This window comes from Rhinolophus hipposideros, assembly GCF_964194185.1.
Source record: "Rhinolophus hipposideros genome assembly, chromosome: 20".
Taxonomy (NCBI): domain Eukaryota; kingdom Metazoa; phylum Chordata; class Mammalia; order Chiroptera; family Rhinolophidae; genus Rhinolophus; species Rhinolophus hipposideros.
In genome coordinates, this window is record NC_138066.1 from 52,686,532 (window position 1) to 52,708,959 (window position 22,428).

The window sequence follows — 22,428 nt, forward strand, 5'->3', positions numbered from 1 at the left end:
TATCTCCTTTCATCAAGCGGCCTTGGGCCGCCTTGAAACCGCGGAGCCAGTAATTGCTTTTTTCAGGAGGCCCTGTGCGGACTGGACAACAGCCAATCAGCGCCTTGTTTACACTCGGTGATTGACAGCCTGCTGGTTGAGTGCCAACCAATCCCGGCGGTCCCGCGGGAGCGGGCGGGGGAGCGCGGAAAGGAAGAAGACAACAGAAGGCCTCCGGCTTAACCCCTTCGTGTCCCCTACCAGAATGAATTGGAGAATTTCTAACGCTTATGCCTGCGTTGGTTGGCATCTAGTTTAAATATTCTCTTTTTTTGTCCCCCATAGGGGAAGGCAGAGGTTCACGTGGAGAAAGAGGAGCAAAAATAATGTATCTATCCCATTCAGACGTCACCTTGACTCCTGAGAATAAATAGCATTTTGTTGGGAAACCAAATTCTAAAATAAATATTTATTTGGAGGATATTTTTAAAAATGGCTTGCATATTATTACGATGAAGATAATTATTCAGTGGGTCTTTTTAACTTGAGCGAGAATTTAGCGGATTTGCAGGAGAGCGGCATGGAGAAATACTATGCACGATTTTCCTATTGTGCATGTCAAGGTGAATATATTTTAAAAATCTAGTTGCAGCTGAAAAAAGGGCAATCTTTGTCTTGGCCATAAATCCCCGATTTTCATTTTGATCGGTGCTCTGTTGCAAATAGTAGCCGAGGGAGAAAAACTGAGGGTCTTAAGATAGATGGCCAAAGACGCAGGACCGTCTCCCTGGGGTCTGATCCCGGGGCAGGGGGAAGAATGGACCAGGCAGGCGACTCTAGAGCCCGTGTTCCCCAGACCGCGGGCGTGTGAGCATTTCTGAGCTCGATCCGAGCAGGTGGAGGCCTCAGAGTGGTGGAAGGGCCGGGCCACCCAAGGAGGACTCTGTGCTTGGAGCTTGGGCCTACCTGTGCCCTGGTTCAGCCACCTGCCACAGATCCCAGGTATTTAAAAAAAGCATCTGCTTTAACTGGTGTTGCTGTTTCTTCTCCTGGCCTCTGTATACCGGAAGCCAAACGTTAGACCTGCTGGAAAAAAAAAAAAAAAAAGCCTCCCTCTCCGTGCGGACACGCGCTCCTACTCGTCCCTGCTCTCGCTCCCTCCCTACGCCACTACATTCCCATTCAGCAGCAACGATCTGCGCAGAGAAGCTGCGCAGTCGCGGGGCTTGAATTAGGCGCCATCGGGTTCGGTAGTAGCCCTGCTGCTCCCTGATTGGCAGCTCCCTGGCCCGGCGCCAGCCTATTGGGAGGCCTGTTTACGCCGAATGAGTGGCACGAGCTCCCGGCCGCGGAGGGCCGAACGACCAATCAGCACGCCGGCTGCTTGGGGCTGAGTGGCACGAGCTTATTAGTATGCAGGGCCCGTGGCTCGCCGCGCCGGGCTGCAGGTTTGAGAGCCGCTCTGGATGGGCTCGCTAGAGTCGTTGTTGTGGAAGCGGTGCATTTACAGTGCAACAGTCAGCACATTGAAATACCAATAGGAATACAAAACAAAGTCACATTTACTGGTTTAATTGTATTGCATTCAATTGTATCCAGGAAACAGCCTCCAGTAAGTAACTGAAATTGCTTTCATTTTTTGTTTTTGTATTTTTATTTTATTTTTATTTTCGCTTTGGGGATTTACATATTTTTAAGCAAGAGAAAATCAGGGTTGTGATGTTAGGAAGTCTATATCTTCCCTTTTAAAAATCCGTTATAATGCCGAGGTGTTTTTGGTGTTTTTTTTTTAAGATGGACAGCGATTTTTTTTCGCCTGAAAAATCTTATCGATCGGTTTAAAATTCCCCCCGTAATGCGTCCTTGCTTTGCTCTGAGCGCTTGTTGTTTCTATCGACACCCAGCATTAAAAATAAATAATCGCGACAGGACAGGGAGCGTCAGGCTGCGTCCGGTGCGAGGCGCGCAGGCGGCCGCGGGATGACAATCGGCGAGGTCTTGGACGCCACCAACGCGCGCTGGTTCCGGTGGCACCATGAACGAACCCCGATTGTTTGTCCCCCCTTACCCTGCTCCCCTCCCCGGAGCTGTCGGGGTGGCCCCGCCCGGTCGCTGTGCGGCGCAGGGAGCCGGCCCCGGCCGCTGACCAGAGAGGTTTCCGGCGCCGGCTGGGTGCGGGGCGAGAGGCCCGGGAGGGACGGGTAATGGCGACTTTTTTCGGGTTTCGCTTTCCAGATCTGAATTGATTTCGGAATTATTTTTCTGAGGGTGTGTGTGTGGGGGGGGTGCGGGCGGAGGCGGGGGCCGAGCGAGGCCAGCGCAGCGGGGCGTTTCCACCCAGGGCTTTCGGGGCAGCGCGCGGGGCTCGGGCCACGGCCCGCAAGGCGGGGCCCGCCGGCGTCCCCGGCCCTCGGTCCTCTCTCTGGAAGTAGTGGGGGGGGGGGCGTTTCGCAGGGAGCGGGTTCTTCCGCCGCGCGCCAGCAGCCGCCCACGGCGTGCGCGCGGCCCCAGCCCAGCCTGCAGGCCGCACGGCGTCTGCGCGCGCCCAGATGGTGCGGCGAGAGGCGGACGGAGCGAAGCGGGTTTTGGGGTGTAGAAGTTAAAACCAAAGCAAAACCGTGAGGGTTCCCACATCCTGGAGTACGCGAGCCACCCGAAGAGGGGACGGGCGGCTCCAGGGACCGCGTCCCGCCACCCCGGGGAGGAGCCCAGGTTCCGAGGCTCGGTTCTTTCCAAAATGCCCTTGCCAGCGATTCTCCGGCGGCGCAGGCCTCCGGCCGGCCGCCCCCGGCGCTCCGTTTTCTCTCGCAGACCTGCCGGATCCGGGACTGCGCTCAGTCCTCTGCTGCGGCCTCTCCTGGAGCTTGGGGGGGTGGGGGGGGCTCCGAGCCCGAGACCCGCGGGTGGCGACGCCTGGCCTCGCCTGCCGCCCGTCCCTGCCCCGCGCCCTGCCCGGGTCGGGCTCCTCAGGCCTCGGGAGCGGCGGACCGCGAGCCGCAGCGCAGCCTCTCCCCGGGAGCGGAGAACACAAAGAAAAGCTCCCTCCAACCAGTAAGAAGCACAGCGGCACAGAGGGGCGACAGAAATCCACCCCGTTTGCGTAAAACGCGAGCGGACCGGCGAGGAAGGACGAGTGGAGCCCGCGATCCGCCCGCACGAGGTGGAAGATTAAAGTCGCTGCCGGCAGCCGAGCCCGCGTCCCGAGAATCCGAGCAGCTGCGCTTTCTGGACAGTTTTTAAATTTCTTGATGGAAACAAGAAACCTCACAAAACAAAAACTTGGCGCACGCGACCCCCGCGCACGCAGCCCCCGGCCCTCGGCGCCTTTGAAACCGCAAGTTCCCCACCTCCCGCCCCTGCTTTTTTTCCTTTGTCCCGCCCCGCGCCCCCAGGCTCCCGCCTAGCTGCTGCCCCGGCGGCCTGGCGCGCACTGTGCAGGCCCGGACGCCGGCGAGCCGAGTTATTTGTTAGACCCGGGGAGAGAGCTGGCGATCCCTAGAGAGGAGGGAGCCCCAAATCCCTTTGTATGAAGTTGAGAGACAAAGAGAAGTCTTTGTGTGGGGCCCGTTTATTTACAATGCAAAAGCCCTCCGAATAAATATTAAAAAAGCTTATCAGCAGAGCAAATATGTAGTCTCTTAGTACATTATATTTTCGGTTATAGGTTAAAGCAAACACAAAATAGTCTGCAAATAAGACGTTGTAAAAACCCGTAGTATTAAATATAGCAATTTAAAATGATATTCACAAAATGGAAAACATCGTAATCGCTTTGTTGTCACAGTGGGACGGAAAAAAAAAATCAAGGTTTTCTGTAAAGTTAACAATTAAGACTATTAGGCTTTTCCATCTCCCTTTTGTTGGCGGTGATATCAAATATTAAAACAATGTAGATTTAGAAAAATGAAGAGAAATATACGAAATGAAAGAGGTCCACGCGGCCGTACAGTGGTGTGCTTTGCTCCGCTCTCAGCGTCTGAAACTGTCCCCAGTTTAGCCTCGGACTGGACTCTCCGCGTTGGAGGGAGTGGAAGAGAAGGGAGGTGGGGTCGTTTTTTTATGAGGCCCTGCGGGGAGGTGGAGGTGAACAACGGAAGCCCGGGGACTGTTGGGACCCTAGCGGGGGCGAAGGTTGCACTGGACCCAACCACTCTTCGAGGGTCGAGCCGGGCTCCACAGACCGGGAGTCTCCCGGCTGCTGGGCCGCGCGGAGACTGACCGCGGCTTGGCGACCCGGGGCAGGAGCTGAAGGGAGAAGCCCCGTTGCGGATTTGGGGCGTTGAGAGAGAACAATTTCTGACTCTCAAAGCACTCTCCCCTCCCTCCGATCTGCAGGGGATGATCCTGGGCGAATTTGATTGGGGGCGGGGTGATTGTTCCAACCTGGCCAGGAAGCTCCAGGCTCAGGGACAGCAGGCCGGGCTCTGCAGCATGGTAGCCCAGGTGACACTGGCAGCCGATGCAGACGCCAGGGGCTCCGGGGAGCTGGACTGGGGTCCCGGCTTAGTGCTGCGGGCTGGGGGCCTGGTCCCGTTGAGGCTGGGGGGGGAGGCGGAGAGTTCAAAAGAATGGACCGAAAGACGCATGGGGGGATGGGAGAGGGAAGAAAAGGAAGGTTATAAAAAGAACTCTTGAGTTACAATCAATAAAATTACTCGCTTAATTAGCATGGTTATTCGGTTAAGCGGAATGCAGTAAAAGCTGGACCTCGCGTTGGGGAGGGGAGAGGAAAAAAGCGAGCATGGACCCCAGGCCTTTTCCTCTGAGACACCTTTGGGCAGTGGGGGAGGGGGGAGGGTGTGCGTGTGAGTGAGTGTGTGAGTGTGTGAGTGTGTGTGAGAGAGAGAGTGTGTGTGTGTGTGTGTGTGCACGCGCACGCGCGCGCACGAGCGCGCGCGATGGCTTCGCAGATTTGGGTTTTTATCACCCCGCGGAGCCAGCAGCCTTTCGCCGCTGCGCCCTCGCCACAGGGACCCGCGAGGACGGGAAAGAGAAGCTGCGAGCGGTGCACTGGGTTCTCCCAGACTCCACCGGCCCGAGCGTGGCCAGGACGGTGCGTGTGCGCGGGTACCCAGTGGCCTGGCGCGCGCGCCTGCAGCGGGGAAACGCGCTGAGCGCTCGGATCTGGCCACCGAGGGTGGGGGGTGGGGGACGGGGGACGGGGGACGGGCGGGGCAGGGACCCTCGGGCAAACCGAGCCCACGAGTCACCGAGTTTCCTCTGCTTGCCTCCGCAGACTATGGACCTGCACGGCGGCCGCCGGCTTGGCGCGCGGCCGCCCGCCGAGGAGCCCAGTCCGCCGGTGTGCTGACCGGACCCGCGGCCGCAGCCGGTGACCTAGACGCCGCCGTCTCCGCGCCGCCCGCGCGCCGCCCGCGCCCCGAGCCGCCCCTGGGCCCCGGCCGCGCTGCTCCGGAGAGGCGGCGGCGGGCCGGGGCCGGGGCCGGGGCCCGGCATGGATGGCCGCGACTTTGCGCCGCCGCCACATCTGCTGTCCGAGCGCGGGAGCCTGGGCCACCGCAGCGCCGCAGCCGCTCGCCTCGCTCCGGCTGGGCACGCCGCACAGCCTCCGGCGCACTTCCAGCCCGGAAAGTACTTCCCGTCGCCGCTGCCCATGGCTTCACACACAGGTCAGTGCCGGCTGGGGCGGGCGCGGGAGAGGGGCCCCTGCACCAGGTGGGTACAGTTGGGGTTTGAATGCGCGCCCGTGCCTCCTCTCCGAGCGTTTGCAGAGAAGCCTTTGATTTCATTTCCCTGCTCCGGCACCGCCGGCAGCCCGGGCGCGAAGCGGCTCCCCACTCCGGCCCGGAGCCGGATCATCGCGGTTTAGAGCGGCCTTCCCCGGGGTCCCTAGGGTCTCGGAGAGGCAGCCCAGAGCTGGCTAAAAGTGAAGCCTTTACCCCCAGCCACCTCCCCTACCCCTTCCTGCAGAAGGACCAAATTCCGCGGAAACCTCATTTTATTTCTGTGTGGACATCCTTAAGACATTCCGGGGCTGGGACAACGAGGCACTTTCTGCGTGAACAAAACGGCTGTTGTGACTGGGGGTGGGGCGCGTGGGGCGCGCCGAGGCCTCACAGATTAGGGCGGTGTGCGCGGTGAGCGTTAATAGGGACTGTTGGTGTCAGACGAGCAAATCCTGTTTCTATATAAAGCCTTCAAGTGTCAGGGCGAGAATGGGTTTGCAGGGGATGGTTTTGCTTTAACAAGTGCTTCTGGTATCCTGCTAAAGCCGGACACTGCGTGGCTAGAGCGCGGCCCAGGGGGAGCGCAGCGTTCGCGGCTCGGCTGGGGGCGCCGCGGGCTGCAGCGGAATTTCGGTGCAGGCGAGTGAAGAACGAATTTGCTCCAAGAGGAGAGAGCTGGCCGCCCCTGGCTTCTGTCCTGATACCCTCCCCAGCGGATCGGTCCTTGGCAGAGCCTACCCGGGCCTCCAGAGCAGCCCCTCTCTGGGGTGGCTTTTATACCGTGGTGGAGCTCCATCAGAGGAGAAGCAGGGCCAGGCGCAGGGTGGCTAAGGGGCAGCTACCTCGCAGAGACCCTGCAGGTCACTGGCCAGCCCCACTGACTTTGCAGGAAACCTCTGGGGACCCGATGGTCACCCTGGAAGGTTTGCTTGCCTTTGTTTACAGTTTGTTCTAAACATCAGAAATGTTCGCCTCTTTTTTGTTGTTGTTGATTTGGCAGTAACAGTTATTATTGCTAGCTTGATGAACTGTGAATACTAATAAAATATATATCTGCTTTAATGGGATTACAATTAGTGTGTGGATTAAAACGGATGGCAGAGTTGGGCTAGAAGGGAAAATGTCAGAAGGGAGGGCAGTTAGAAAGAGAAACGTAAATTTCTTAAAGAGAAAAAAAACACACCAAATTGCTTAATTACTAGTGGGCTTTTAGCATTTACAACGTGAGCAGATTCAAAAAGTTAGCTGCAGCAGGGAGTGGATGGGCCATCCCAGGGCTCTCCTAGAATCAGCTGGGGCCACCTCCGCTTTCCCTGTCCCAGGGTGAGCCATTTGCAGGGCTGTCCTTTTCTCTCTCTCTTGCTCTTCCTTCTCTCCCTTTCTTTTTTCTCCTCTCTAGATTTATGACTCGAAAAAGTACTTGCCTGGGCCACTGGTGATTTAAAAATACCTGTCCCTCCTGCCCCTGGGTGGACATGCTGCCCACCTAGCTCAACCCACACTGGGGTTCATGGGAGCCCCAGGACAGTGCCACAACTTCCCATCAGCCCCTTCTCCTGTTGGAGGCCTGTGGCCCTTGAGGGTGGGAAGGCTGAGCCTGCAGGTAGGGGTGGGGGGGATTGGCTGCCCCCTACACCGAGGCCCTGCCCTCCAGCTTGGAAGGCCCTGGACACTGAGACTTTCCCTGTCCTGCACAGGCAAACTGGGGCCCTCACCCTCGGGCGGCAAGGCCAGGCCTGCTTCCCATCCCTATTCACCAGCCCCCCACAGCCTGGCCTGGTCCGGGTCAGCTGCCATTTCCCCTTTCACCGCTGTTTCCACGTTTAGGCACCACCAAGTCAGGCGGGAACGTGTTGAGTGGCCCAAACCATTGTCTTGCTCATTCCAAGTTTGACCACGTGGTTCTTGGAGCGCAGGCCAAGGAAGGTTTGGAGAAACTGGGTGGGTGCTGGTCTGTGTCCTTGACCCAGACCCTTCCGCCTTCCCTACATGCAGGGTGCTTTAGAGGGCGCTGCATGTCCCCAGGGCACCCCCAGAGCGGGCCTGGAAGACCACATGCCCCCTGCTTCTGGAAGCGGTTTTCCACCCCCTGGCGCACCCGAGAGACCCATTGTGCTTGGAGCCGGTCAACCTATTTGTGACAGGAAGGCTGGCCGAGCAGGCATCCATCTAGAAACATCTGCCACTGAAAGAGCCTATCGAAATTGCTGAAAGCCAGTTTTTAAAATTTAGCTACATCAATTTTTAAGTAAGGAATTACACCGCCAATCACTTTCTTTTGGTCTGTATATATGGTCTAGTTTATAAACAAAAAAAGTGTAATGAAATTAAAATTTGTTTTTTCATCTCATGTGTGGATTTGCAGATGGCTAGTTTGGGGGACTCTTCCCATTTTTAAGGATGGCCTTGGGTCTGCAGGCCAGGCTGCAGCAGCTGCCAGCCCCTGCCCCTCCCTCCACGGGCTCCTCCCGGCAAGGAAGATTGCTCTGAGCTCCTTCCCATTGGCCCGCCTCTAGCAAAGAGTGCGACCCAAGCATGGAAGACAAGTCCCTAGCTTCCAGGACTGCTCGTCCCTGGCACAGCCACCCGGGCTGGGCCAAGGGTTTCCCTCCCTGCCTGCCGTCTGTGCTGCTCTCCCTAATCCCCACCCCGTGCTTTCAAAATGTCAGCTGGAGGGACCCTGATGGGACGTTGGGCTGCAGGGCTTCTTCTGTTGTTTCTCTAAAAATGAAAGTGCCCACAGCTTTGTCATCGGGCTGTAGGGTTTTATGGTAAAGTTCTGTTCCAGTAACCTTGTCACCAAAAGGTGCAAATAAAATGTTTGGAGTCATTATTTTTAGTGCAGTGTTAGATTTTGTCTCTAATACAGATGGTCCGGAGGCAAAGCTGTGAAATCTAGGGGGAAAAAAGGAAAATCAACAACGTACCAGCCCAAGGTTTTTCATCAGCACTACTGCCTAGAGCGATTGGGGATCACGCCTCTCCTGGAGCGTGTTTAATAAGGAGGCAGCCTAGCTGGGGGGAGCCCCGCCCCTCTTCTGGTGGTCAGCTCCTGTCCTCCATCCTTCTCTGTCTGTCCCCTGAGGGGCCAGCCTTCGAGAATCACTGGGTCTTCGCCTGAGGAAGGCACCAAGGTGAGGTGCCGATTTTAGTCTGGATTTTAGCAATCTGGCTGTGGGTTGGGTTCTCCTCTTGGCCCCTTCTCCTGTCTCCCTTGGGAGGTAAATGGCCTTGCCTGGAAGCCAGGTGCCTGGGCCTAGGGGTGTTGGGAGTAAATGACAGCAGGTCACCTGTGGGGGGAAAACTGCAGACTTCCTGCTTGAAGTGTTTCTGATCCCCAATCTCAGAAAGAAAAAAGAAGAAAAAAGAAAAATGCAGTGGAGGAAAAAAGATAATTTCCTAGTGTGAAAAGACCCCATCAAAGGTTCCCCCTCCCGCTTATGTATTTTTTTGTAAAGAAAAAAATACATTTTCGTAAATACCTCATTAACTCAATGACAGGATGGAGTGTTTCTGCAACAGTTACCAACATTAAGTAGGTGTGAGAAGAGCTCCTTTCCGCAGCCTCTACCCATCCTGCTCTGCAAGTGACGGAACCAGACATCAAAGCCCCTGCCAGCTGCCCCAGCCCAGGAATCCAGCTCCTGGCTGTTGGACCCGCCAGGCTGCGGCCAACTTGCTCGCCCCACCAAAGCCATTTTGGGAATGTAGGTTTTTTTCTCAGCGGGGCTTGTGCTGCCCTCATGTCTGATAAGTCTTTTAAGGGTATTCCTATAGGAATATCCAGTTCACGTGAGTAAGAGTCAAATTAGTGAGCAAAGCAGGGAGCACCCCTCCCCTGGAAAACACTGCACCCCCATATGCTCTCCCCAGTGATTCTCAGAAATCTCCCAACTCTGCTGCGAGACTGGGTTCAACAGCCCGCACAGACAGGACAGAGCGCATAGGAGGCTGTTAGCATAACATGGAAGAGGCTAAAAATACCCCTCAGAAACACACATAAAAAAGCCAAATCCAACAACAGAACGAGCTAAAAATATTCCAGGCTTTGGCAAAGAGCACAGAGTTAAATAAATTATACAAGAGCCATTCATGGGAGCAAGTTGACTTTCTCTCTTACGGGAACTTGGTTCAAGCTAATAAAAATAATAATTTACTAGCCACTGAGCTTTGCATGAGTTTAAATTTAATTGGTGGGGCTTCTGGCGTTTGTCACTTCTTGGTGATTAGTGGGCTTGCCCTGGCCTGGGGCGGGGTGGGAAGGCAGTGCCTGAGCTGAGGGTCCCGAGAAGCAGGGGCAGTGCCCCCCAGCACCAGGGCCTGGGTGCTAGGGCAGGATGCCCAGGAAACAGGAGGGAGGCTGCTGTGGGGAGGGCAGGAAGGCAGAGAAGGGACAGTCAGGGCGCGGCCATTTTAATTTGATAAATGGTCGTACACCTTTAAGAGTGTGTTTTAACAATCAAGATGCACTCCAGCAAGTTGATAGGATGTTCGCTGTCAACTTACATATGTCATCAGAGGAGCCTGTGAGCATAACTAACGTGCGGAGCACAATGCACTGCAGCCTCTCCTGGAGCCCGCAGGGCGCTCCCCTGACCCCGGGTGGGCGCTTCTCTCTCCTGGTGTCTGGGGGCAGTGGCCAGAGAAGGACAGGAGTGAGGGGTACTTTGGCTGGGGTATTTCCATTCTGGGGAGTTCCCAGGTCTCCCCACCAAAATAAGAGCACCATACGGCTTGCTCAGAAAAACTACTGTGGGTATGATGTGAGCATTGGCGGGTGTGTTTTCAGACAGCAGATGTCTAAGTTTAGCTATTTCCCAGGAATGTTGAACTTCCACCCTAGGATTAGGGTCAGGGTAACCCCCTTGGTTGCTCCTGCACCAAACACCCTGGGAAATCCTGGCAGGCCCTCCTAACTCCCAAAGGACTACACTTCCCAGGATGCCCCTGGTCTAGCTGCAGGGTCTGAGCCTGGGACCGGCCCTGAGCTGGGAATTCCCAAGCACAGATGGAGGTCAGCCAGCACTGCTGGAAATGAGTGCTTTCCGGGAAGGCGGAAGGGGCCTTGGTGGCCACCCCCAGCGCCCCTTTGCCCTTCCTCCTGGAAGAGGGCTGGGGGGGGGCCCTCTTGGCTTCCTTCCTACCATAAATATCTGAATATAGGCCCCCACAGATGGGAGGAACTGCCCCTCCGCACTTCCCTCCCCCCCAGCAGTTGCCTTGATTGGAGTGGCCAGAGTCCCTGAGGAATTCCCAGCAGACCTGATGTCAGCCCATTGCACAGAGCCTTCTCAGAGGGGCTTGGTCATGCCCATGAGGGGCTTGCGTGAAGGAAGGGGATATAGGGACTCTGGGTGGCATTGGGGCTGGTCTCTGCCTAGAGAGTCCCACGAGAAAATCCTGAACAACCTTTGGGGTGCCCCCAGCCTCACGTCCTCAGACAGCAGTAGATGCCTTTCTTATTGATACCCTATTGACCAGCATCCATCCTGACCGACTTCTGGCTGTTTCCTAAAAGAAGCCACCCTTCCCAGGACAGAGGCGCTGCCCGAGGCTGGGCTTCCCATCACGTGTCCAGAGAAGGGTCTCATTCTGCCTCTCCCCGCAGCTTTCCCTGGGCTGCCCTTGAAGACGGCTGTCCTGGAAGGCCTTCATTTGGCAGTGGGTCACATTACTTTAGCCACATGTTGTGACTTCAGGGCTTCTGGATGCAAAGCTCGTGCCCTGAGTGTTTGGCAAACGGGTGACTTGCTCTGCCTGGCTCCCACCTCCTCACCCGCCAGGGACTGGCTCCTGGGGTTGCCTGGTCCCCACTGACCTCCAGGGCTGCTTGTCCCACCAAAGATGCAGCATCACAAGCAAACAAAATACCCCGCAGCCTGGGCTGCGCGGTGGAAGGTCTGGGCCTCAGAAGCCTGCGGGCTTGGGGCCACCTCGGCTCTGCCCGCTGACGGTTTTATGGGATAATATACCGTTTAGATCACGCAGGCCTATTTGTCAGTGGGCCGCCCTGTTTGTTGTAATATATAATATTACTACCTCCCGTGGCCCTGTGAGCAGCTGCCGCCGAGGCTGAGGCCGAGGCCGGGGACGGGTGGGGACTGGGCATGGGCTCAGGGGCTGGGGGTGCTGGGGGACCCCCGGCTTGCCTGTGAGGTTGCTGCTCGGTTCGCTGAAGCCGAGGGTCTGGCAGGGAGGTGCCCAGCGCCCAGGCTGGGAGCCAGCCAGGCGGCATCTGTGGCTGCTGCAGCTGTCCAGACGATTAGGTTCCAGATTGGCTCAGCCAGGAAGCGGGATTTTTTTGTTTTGTTTGCATCCTGACCCTAGGTGGGGGAGGAGGAGGGAATAAACAGGTGGGTTGGGTTCCCTGCCCCCTCTTCCCTCCCACAGGCCCCCCCAACAAAGAGTCCAGTGTCTTCAGATGCAAAGACTTTTGAGGCTGGGTGGGGGGACCACTGTGTGGCTGCAGCTGAAAGGAAAGGTGAGGCAGCCCCTTCCCTCCGGGGTGTAGGAACTTGGTTTTCCACTGGAATTTCCAGAAATGGGGGGAAGGGGTGGGGGAGGTTAGAGGGGTAGAAGGAGACCCATAGAGGCCTCTGAGCAGCAGGCTTGGTCCCCAAAGGGCAGTCTCAGGGCACCCCCCTCAAGAAAGAGCGAGTCGTTTGCTATGTGAAATAAGAAGGAAACCACCCTTCAGGGGCTGTCTTTCCTGGGACTTGCACAGGTGGCTCCAGGGGAAGGCCTCACAGCCCCCATCACAGAGCCAAGCCGGGCAGCTGGGAGCACAGCTGGACAAGGGTGAGAAGAACACAGATTGGGGACAGGCAGAGCCCAGGTGGGGACAGTGTTGGGGTGGGGAAGGGGCTGCACCCCTGGGCAGATGTCCACCCAGCGTCTCACCCAGCACCATGTGGCAGGTTCCCTCTTAGACACAGATACGCTCTGCTGCCTGGTCCAGCTTATGGCCCTTTCATGGGCAGAGGCAGAGGCAGAGGCCCACCCTGCAGACCACGCCGTCCCCACCAGCCAGCCCAGTACATTAACTGGGAGAGCTCACACATGCCCACAATGCACAGACACACGTCACACCCTGCTCGCCTGTGCTCACACTCACACACACATACACACACGCTCACTCACAACTGACCTTCAAGGAATCAAGTTGCGGTGGCCCCCGGGGGAGCCAGCCTGCCAGCCCTCCGATCTGGTCTGTCTCCACTTCCCGCTACCTGCTCCATCCCTCAGCTTCTGGCCACCTCCTGGGGTAAAGGTCAGGTGCCCCCAGTCACCCCTGAGGCACACAGGTGGGGGGGCATCTGCTGGGCTTGGCACTGGTGAGCTGCCCACCCCTGCTTCAACTCCGCCCTTCCCAATGTTGGGCCCCTTTCTCTGGCTCCCAGGAACTTGGGCTGCCTTTTCTCGGCACTGCTGCAGGCTCCTGCCTCCTGCCCCATGTGGAATTCCTCCAGCAGAGCCTATGCTCCAGGAGGTGCCGGTCACTTTCCCTCCCCACCCCTACCTGCAGGTCAGCCCCCCCCCCTTTAGCTCAGCTCCCACCCACCACCGTTTCATTCCACTGACCCAGAAGCTTCCCAAACACTTCTGCTCCTCTTCCCGGCCCCTCTGGGAGCCACCCGCTGGCTCTGGCTCTCCCTGTGGGCAGCTTCCACAGCTGCCAGTGCCCAAGCCCCAGCTAAGCCCCAGCCGAGGTTCCCATCCCCATTTGGTCCCCAAGGGTCCTGGTCTCACATACTTTCAGTGCAGCCGTAGTGGAGAGTGACAGCTGCACCAGGCTCCCCCCCCCTCCGTCCCTGCTCACACTCGACCTTTCCCTCCTTCCCACGAGGGCTTTCCTGGGCCCCCAGCCCCTCTGTGTCCCGCGTGCTCTGTGACCTCTGGGCCCTGAGCACCCTGGGCGGTCTGTCCCACCAGGCCTCAGCAGCCCCTGTCAGCTGCCCTGACCAGCGCTTGTGGGCCTGGTGCACTTACCGACACTGGGCCACCTTCCCCAGGGTCTTGCGTCTGGGCTGTCTGTGTCCTTGCTCCCTTTGTACCACCCCAGAGCTGGGCTGGCTGTCGCTGGCCTCCTCACCACCTGTCTATGCTGGGGCCACAGTGGGGAGTGTGCCCATCCGTGCTTGGGTGGTACACATGTCCCTGTGGACATGAAGGTAGGTGACGGGCTCTGGGAAAACTTAAGTTAGGCAGAGAAGGACAGGAGACACGTCAGGGTCCGATGGCCTGGTCTCTTTGCGAAGACTGCAGGTGTCCTGCCCTCATACCTGATCAGGACATGCGGACATTTGGACATCGATGCTGGCAGCGCCCTCCACACGTTCCCAGCCTTCATGCTTCCCAGGGCCAGATCAGCATCTCCTCGCCTTCCAGAAGCATCTTATGTCACCTGCATTGGCTCCCAGGCTGCGTGCACTACATTTTTAAAAGGTGTCAAAGCTAAACAGATAGGCAAAGTGAGCGTCCCCTCCCTGTTAGTGCCACACCGGCAGTGGGGCATGGAGGGAGCAGGGAGAGGTCCACTGGGCACCAGGTGGGGCCACTTCCTCTCTGTCTCTTGCCTGGCCTGGAGGTGGCTCTCTGACCATCGTCATGAGGTTTGCTGTGTGGTGGGGCAACTGTGATTGGGGGCAGCAGCTGGCAGCTCCATCTGGATTGTAGGGCTCTGGCTGGTGAGATGGGTGGGGGGGGAGAGTGCCCCTCCCCTCCGGGGTGGCTGTGTGGGTGGCTGCATGGCAGTGGGGGGAAGGCAACCAACGAGAGGAAAATGAGGGCACAGGAGAGGCTGGAGCGGGGAGAAGACATGGCTGGGGCGTCCTACCCCTTGCCCTCTGTGGGCTCTCCATCTCGGGGAGCAGACAGGTGAGCCAGCAAGGGGCCTCGGCAGACTTAGCCCCTGCTCTGCCCCTTAGGAGCTCTGGGACTGGGCAGGCCGCACCCCTCTTTGTGTCTTGGCCTCCCTGCTCTCTAGTGGGCCTTGCTAGAATGGTGAGTGGGACCCCGGTGCAGTCTTGGAGGTGGTGCCGTCCCCCTGGAGGTGCCACCAGTCTTCCTGTCCTGGGAGCCCCAAGAGCTGGCTGACAGCACACAGCTGTACGTACCCCTGCCCAGGATGTGCCCAGAGACCTGGTGAGGAGCGAGCTGGGCCTCACAAGGTGCTGCTTCCCTGGGGACAGGCAGAGAGGCTCGTGGGGGACCTGCGTGGGCCCCTCCGATGGATCACAGTCCCTTGGCCCCCTCTCTGTGCTGAATGTCTTGTGTCCTGTGGTCTTGAGGCCTTAGCCTGACCACAGAGTTCAGAAGTGAGCATGGGTCCAGCTGCACCCCGGCCCTCTCTCTCACCCTCTGCCTGTGTGGGCCTTCGCTTCAGGGGGCCATAGGTGTGGAGTGGGGGCTCCTAGGGGTGTCTGGGGCGTCTCACCGGTTTGATGTCATGGGGATGGGTGTGGGGACCAGCCCTGCTCTGAGGCTCTGGGGGTGCAGGGGGCCGAATTATGCTGGTTTCTGGGAATCGCAGGGAGCCTCTGCATCAGAGGGAGGTGACCAGGGGGCTCCAGCAGGTAACTTAGGGCTGGAGGTGCCCGCTGCTCTCTGCCTGGGGTGGGAAGCTCCTGGGTCCCCCGTGGGCTCCTCACACTGGGGACCCTGCTGCTGCATCCCTGGGGGTGGGGTACTGCCTGTAACAAATACTGAAATGCGCCAGCCAGGTGCCCGTTCCTTAGGAAGGAATGCTTTTGTGAGCGAGCGTCCCTTTCCTCTTGAATCTATCTGTGTGAGTGTGAAGACACTGGTGGTCACTGGGGGCCAAGCTCTGAGCTGTGAGAGTGCCTGGGGTTCCTCCTCTCCCTGCCCATCTGTGGGGGTCACCCCTCCTGGTCCTCAGCCCGCCAGCCCTTTCCCTGCAGGGCCTAAGCAGAACCCTCCAGCCAGCCTCCTCCTTGCTCCCGCTTTTCTGCATCTCCAAACCCTGACCGCAGACAAGCACCAGTGTCCAGATTTGTAGTCAGTTCTGGCTGATGAGAGTGAGGCTCAGTGAGGATGGATGGGCTGGGGACACCCCCAGGGAGGAGGTTGGAGGGGCAGTCAGTGACTTGTGGATGGGGCGGGGCTGTTCTCTGTCCTCTGAGGCTGGGTCCTAACTGAGGTCAGGTGCCAAGGGACCTACTTGGAGGTCTGCGCTGTCCTTCCCACCCCCCCTCCCTCCTTCCCTCCATCTCCCCCCCATCCCCAGGTGCCTGTCTGTTGAGCTGACCCACACAGATCTTCTGGGAGGCTGCTGGCCGCCCCGCAGGGTGCAGGGTGCAGGATGGTCCCAGGCAGTGGTGGGTTGGAGCTGTGTGTCCTCCACAGGCATCTCCTACTTCAGGTCCTTCCCGCCCCCACAGGGTAAGCTCTCAGCACCATCCCCAGAGCTCAGCCTGGTCTCTGGCCGTCACACTCCTCTGCCTTGCAGACCCTCCACTCCCTTTCCCATAAGCCGCCTTGCCCCCTCTGCCCCTGCCTCTCCAGACCCTGTCACTCCCTTCTCCAAGCACAGCTCTCAGGTCCCTGCATCTGCCCCTTGGTGGCCTTCGGCCTTCGTGTATGTGCTCAGGAGGGCACTTTGCACTCAGAGTGGCACAGGCCCAGGTGTGGAGTGGAAGTGAGGATGGCAAGGCTGGGGCTCCCTCCCGCCTCCTGGCCTCAGCGGCACCCCACAGGAGGTTGATGGCAGACCCCTTTGTCCCTGGCCCGTATACATGGCCCTCCTCGCCCTGTACAGGGTGGAGGGGAAGGAGCCGGACTCCGAGGTCCCCTAGGACACGCAGGGTCTGCCCAGTGGAGCAGCTGTCCTGGCCGGTCGGCCTGCAGTGTGCCATGGCCACTCCAGACAGCAGATCACTAGTGGGCACTTTGCCTGAAGCCAGTCCCCTTTCTGAGACTTTTTGCATCCCTTTGGGCCTCCTAAAAATAAGCTTTTAATTTATTTTAAATTAATATTAAATTTAAACCTAAATTGTAATGCATCTTTAGACTGACTCTTAAAGAGCCCTAACGTGTGTAGGTATAGACAAAATCGAGAAAAATTGGAAGGGAGCACATGAGGCCACTCGCACCTTTCATAACCCATTGCAGATTGGCTGATAAATAAATACCTAGTAGAAATTCAAAATTATTAATCCGGAAGGGCCCTTGGGTGGGCGATGGGTGAACGACCCTTAGAATGCCAACCAAAACGGAGGGGCCTGGCACAGGGACCTGCAGGCTGCTTTTCCCTGCAATGGGCAAGGGCTGAAGTGAGCCTGGGCCTGGCTTAAAGGGGAAGCTGGCTCGGGCATGGGGATTGGGGAGGCATCTGTGTGTCTGTGTCTCGTCTCGGGGCACAGGAGGCTGTCATGTGCTGGGGTGGGTGGGGGGACTTCACACACGCATCTGGATTTCTTTTTTTTTTTTTAAATTCAAGTTTACTGGGGTGACAATTGTTAGTAAAGTTACGTAGATTTCAGGTGTACAATTCTGTAATACATCATCTGTATCTCACATTATGTGTTCATGACCCAGAGTCAGTTCTCCTTCCATCACCATGTATTTGATCCCTTTTACCCTCTTCTAGAGCCCCCTGCCCCTGTTACTCTCCGATAACCCCTAAACTATTAGGAGTTTTTGTTTCTCAATTGTTTGTCTTGCTCTTTTGTTGTTTTTGTTTTATATGCCACATATCAGTGAAGTCATACGGTTCTCAACTTTTTCTGTCTAACTTATTTCACTTAGCGTTACACTCTCAAGATCCATCCAAGTTGTCGCAAATGGTCCTATTTCATCTTTTCTTACGGCCGAATAGTATTTCACACACCTGCGTTTCTGACTTGTCTGCAGAAGCACGTCTGCTCCCTGAGTTGCTGGCTCCCCTCCTGGTCTTCGCTTTACCTGCCTGGATGTTCCTTGTGTGCATTGGGCCTCACCCTAAATGCTGCAAACCCCCCACATCCTCTAATTGGGCTCATTGCTTCTCTGTGTATTATTATAGCTGCTGCTGCTGTGTAACAGATTATCCCAAACTTAGCTTCAAACAGCAGACATTTATCTCTCAATTTCTGTGGGTCAGGAATCTGGGTCCAGGTGTCAGTGGGGGCTGCGGGCATCTCAGGGCTTGGCTGCCGGGGACCCCCTTCAATGCTCGCCCATGCGGCCTCAGGCCTTTGCTGGCTGGAGACAAAGGCACTTTCCTCGGCAGCCTCTCCACAGGGCAGCCAGCAAGAGTGCAGCCATAGTCTTTTTATAACCCAGTCTTGGAAGGGACGCCCCCTCACTTTTGCTGTTTTCTATTCATAGAAGCAAGTCTGGGTGGGGACTCTCAAGAGGAGAGGATTACAGAAAGGCATGAATACTGGTGGTCAGGGGTCGTTGGGGGTCCTGGGCGCCAGCTGACCCCACTTGGGCAGAGTTCATCTGGACCCTCCTGACTATAACTGCCCCCATAGACCCCCCCCAGATCCCCTCTGCAGTCTGGGCCCTCCCTGTCCTCTCGCTGCTGGCTGGCTGGAGGCCTCTGGGGAGTTTCCCTCTCCTTCCCCACACCCTCGCCTCCTTGCATGTGGCCTGGACAAGCCATTGGAAAACTTTCTCCCTCTCAGCCTCTGTCCCCTGGTGTCCAGTTAGGTCCCCCTCCTCTCTCCAGAATCCCGTCATCACTTCCTCATTGGCAGCACTGCTGTGGCCCATCCCCTCTGGAAGTCTGACCCCTGCTCAGTGGAGGCCCCCCAGGCAAATGTGGACCTGCTCCCCGCTGGCCAGACAGTGCTGTCCAGGGTGACGCAGCGTCATCTTACCACCTGTGGGATGTCTGCTCTGAGAGGTGCCACCAACAGGCCCAGGAGTTGGCCCCCAAACAGCCACGAGGCCAGTGTGAACCATAGATCTGAGGCCATTGTTGGAGGCAGGGGTGCCGGGGCGGCTCGTGGCATCTTGGGCTCCAGGGGGCTGGGGCGAGCGTGGGTGACCCTGCACGGTGCAGACACTCAGTAACTGTTTGTCTAATGAGTGAGCCCGGTTAGAGTTTCAGTCTCTGGACAGAGTGCCGGGCTCAGGCTGTGGCTTGGGTGTCAGGGATGTTTGTACCGTCTGGTCTGGGCCGTGCTTCCTCCCCTGGTTCCCATGCCAGCTGCCTGTCCCACTGAGGTCAGCAGCAGCCCTTGGCTTACCTGGGCACTCCCCCGGACCTTCTGGGGCCCCTGCAAGTCCAGGGTAGCTCCTGGGCATGCCTGCTGAGATCTAGGCCCCACTGGGCAGTGGGGAGCTGGCCTTGGGCCTGGCAACTGGACCAGGTGGCTGGAGGATCATGGCACATCTTGCGGTCTCTAGATCCCCAAGGCTGTGTATGGGGTGCCGCCTGGGCTGCCCTCACAGAGCACCCCCTCTGGCAGCAGAGCCTTTCCACACACAACACTTGCTCAGAGCCCAGCGTGTGAATCTGGGCGAGGGCTCGGCCTCAGGCCCGGGCTGAGTCCCCTGCCACCCCTGCCTCTGGGGCAGGTGGGGTCCAGGTGGCAGAGGCTCAGCAAAGCCCTGTAGTCACATCAGGGGCATTGAGATAGAAGTTCAGGGCTGGCTCTGCCCAGGTGTCTCCTTGCTCGGCCTCGTACATTCCTGCCTCAGATTTTGGGGGGGCACAGGGCTGGGCACTGGGTATTCTCTTTGTTACAAACTCCTGCTGGGCCGCCCAGAGCCCCCTGGATTCCCTGGACTGGCCGTCCCTCTGTCCCCACCCTGGAGGCTGCCCTTCCTGCTGCCCCAGGACTGTTTCTCTGTTCTGGGGGCCCCTGGAACTGCTTACCTCACGAGTTCCTAGAAATACTGTAGTTTTACTTCAGAGAACTGAGGTTTTCTTTCTACCTATGCTGACTGTCTTTAGGTATTAACATACTTTATATGTCTATAGTTCGAAGGGAATAGGGTGGTGTAGCCAGGGATGGGGTACAGAGGGGTGGCCTGTTGGAAATTTGAGAATGTGGCTCCCTGGGGGTCTCTGCCCGGGTCCTGGTTCACACGCTATCCCCCCCCCCACCCCGTGGCTGGGGGGGAGCGAGCTGGGAGTGCCGGCTCTGAGTGTGGGGCAGGACAAGGCCCATCTCCCCTCAGGATTTCCCTGGGGTTGGCATGTCATGGTCCAGTCACACTGCTGTCTTGGGGGGCACGTGGGCTTGATAGGCACCCCTGGGCGCCCTCTGCCCAGCTCCCCATGCTCCTCGGTGGCACAGTTGCTGAGGAATAAGGAGCATTTTCTGTTCATTGGACCCGTCGTCCCTGCCTGTCATAGCGCACATCCCAAGAGGCATTTGCTGTCTTTTGCGTGTCCATCACCATTTGCCTTCCTCTCCATGCTCCCGTGCTCTTCTGTGCACAGTACCCTGGCTTCTTTCCGCACTTTCCGCTGGTCTCCCTGCTTCGAGGGCCCCCAGCCTTGGGGCAAACCCCTGAGGCTGGGAGGTTGGTCCTGAGCCAGCCCCTTGCTGAGGCCGGAGAGCGGTCACACACGGGCCTGACCTGAGGCTGGACCGGCTTCCAAGAAGAGTTGGAGCCAGGTGGCCGTGTCCTGGTGTCCCTCTGGCTACCCTGCCCCACTTACCTGTGGCCCCACTCTCTGGGGCACCCCAAGTCAGCCCACGCCTTCCTGTTTCTTTCCTGTCTCTCTCCTCCCACCCCCATTTCTCCATGGGTTTGAGGTCCTGGGACCCTGGCCTAGTACAGGCCCCTTGCCTGGCACCAGGCCAGGTGTGGCAGGCGGTAGATGGGTGCTCAGCCCCTCACAGGCACGACCGGCTGGACGGATGGATAGACAAGTGGATGAATCTGCAGGATTGGGGAGACCACAGGATGGTGGTGAGCCTGTCCCCAGGCGGCCTCCACCCAGCACCTGCCTCCCCACCCAGTTTCTCCTGCTGTGCCGACCCCGGAGCCTCTGCCCAGTGCAGCCGCCTATATTGCTGTCGTGGGGCTAGGCAGGAGGAGGAAGGGCACACCCACTGGACACCGGGGCAGTACCAGGCTGTGAAGGACGCTACAGCTGGGGAAGGGCTGGCCAGCAGGCAGGCTCACTGCCCACGGGCACGGGGCCGCCTGTGAACCCAGTCCCTTTGGGGCCCATCCTGTACTGGCGTGGCCACACCAGACCAAATCCCGTGAGCAGACCTGCCCAGCGTGGCGGGACCCTGTGTCCCTGTCCTCTGCCTGCCTACAGCTGAGATGGGCATGTCCAGGGTCAGCTCAAGGGTCTGGGTCCAGGGGAGAGGTACAGGACAGCAGGGTAGGCGCCTGCAACCCTGTCCAGGTGGGCTCCCCTCTGAGGGGACAAGCAGGGCGGGGCGTATGTGTGCTTGTGTGTGCCTGCATCCTTGCGTGTCTGTGTTTGTGTGTGCATGTGTGCCCCGAGGTCCAGGCCGGCGTGCTTGCCGCCGGCTTACTTCCAGGTGGTAGGAAGGGAAGGAAGCTCCTTGCCTCTGGAAGATGCTCCTCCAGCTGGGAAGGTTTAGAGGGTGGGGCTGACCATCCCTGCTCACCGCCCCCGGGCCCCCAGGAGTGTCCTGGAAGGGGAGGTGCTGGCCGCCTGCCAGGGGCAGTGAGAGAGAAGGGAGGCAGGACATGAGAAGGTGTGAAGAACAGGAGCAGGGTGGGAGCAGCCCTCTGGCCCCCTCCCTACCCCTGCCTGGCACCCCCACCCCCTCTCCGCCTGGCCCAGGGCCCCTCTGAGTCACTCTCAGCCCTGAGTCTGAGGGCGGCCCCAGTGGGGAGTGTTGGCCTCCCCCACCCCCAGCCAAAGGGCTAAATTTACCCTTTTAATAAGAACCAGACTTACATCCGATTTTCCTTTTCTTTTATTAGTTCTGGGCTGTTGGTGGTTGGGCCCATCCCCTGTCATCATTGCCTCCCCGTTCAGGGGGCCGATGGCTCAGCAACCACAAAGTTTTCCTATTATGGCCTGAGAGAGATGCTGCCCTTGGGCCAACTGGAGCTTCTGGAAGGTTCTCCTGGGCCGGCTGACAGGGGCCAAGTGTGTGATGCACTCTTGTTTCTGGGCTGCTCCCATCTCTCAGGGCTGGGCTGGCGGGGGCTCACCCATGGCTTCCCATGCAGTTCTGGTCCCCTCTTGCCCTCCCCCTCCTGTCCGTCCCCTCCCTGTGCTGGTCCTGCCACTTTCTTGTCCAGCCACCTTCACAGAGCTGTGAATGGCGGCCGGGGTCACTGGGTGGAGCCTCAGGGACTCACAGTGTGGTAACTGAGGGGTGGCTTGCATGGTGACACCGCGTGGGTGAGGGCACTGCCCTGGATCTGGACGGCTCCTGGCCCTGAGAGCCTGCACAGCAAAGCTGGCTCATCCGACAGGGCTTTGTGCCAGTCTCAGGGCTTCTCCAGCTTGAGAGGCCGGGCTGCTGTGGGGAGATGGGCCTAGCCACGCAGCCTGCCAACTGCCCCCCAGAATCCATGAGACTCCTGGAGCCACACCCAGGTCCAGAAGAAGGGGGTCTTAGAGATGCAGTTTGGTGCAGACTGAGGCCAGGGTCTCCCTTCCACCGCAGATAGAAGTGCCACCACCCCAGGGTGCAGAGGAGGTGGGTGGGACCTCAGGCAGCGGTGGGCTTGCTGCCTGTCCCATGCCACCACGGGTCAGGCAGAACCCAGGCCGAGAGCCTTTTCCAGGGTCTGGGCAAGTAGCGTCTTTGAGGACCCGCCGAGCCCGGGAGCACACTCAGAGCCAGGCGTGCTCATCGCT

General features: G+C 58.3%; 1 protein-coding gene across 4 annotated transcripts in view; it reads left to right on the forward strand.

Moving 5' to 3' along the window:
• Nucleotides 1-1,454: 1,454 nt before the first annotated feature.
• The window catches only part of BAHCC1 (BAH domain and coiled-coil containing 1), a 62,326-nt gene continuing 41,352 nt past the window's right edge, over nucleotides 1,455-22,428 (forward strand). For 3 of the 4 annotated variants that reach the window (XM_081027773.1, XM_081027775.1, XM_081027776.1), the window contains exons 1-2: nucleotides 4,896-5,032; nucleotides 5,216-5,609. In XM_081027773.1, coding sequence (XP_080883899.1) covers nucleotides 5,435-5,609 — 175 coding nt within the window. In that variant the 5' untranslated portion in view covers nucleotides 4,896-5,032; nucleotides 5,216-5,434. Of the gene's footprint in view, nucleotides 1,592-4,895; nucleotides 5,033-5,215; nucleotides 5,610-22,428 lie in introns of those variants that run through there. The other variant, XM_081027774.1, reaches the window with a different exon arrangement.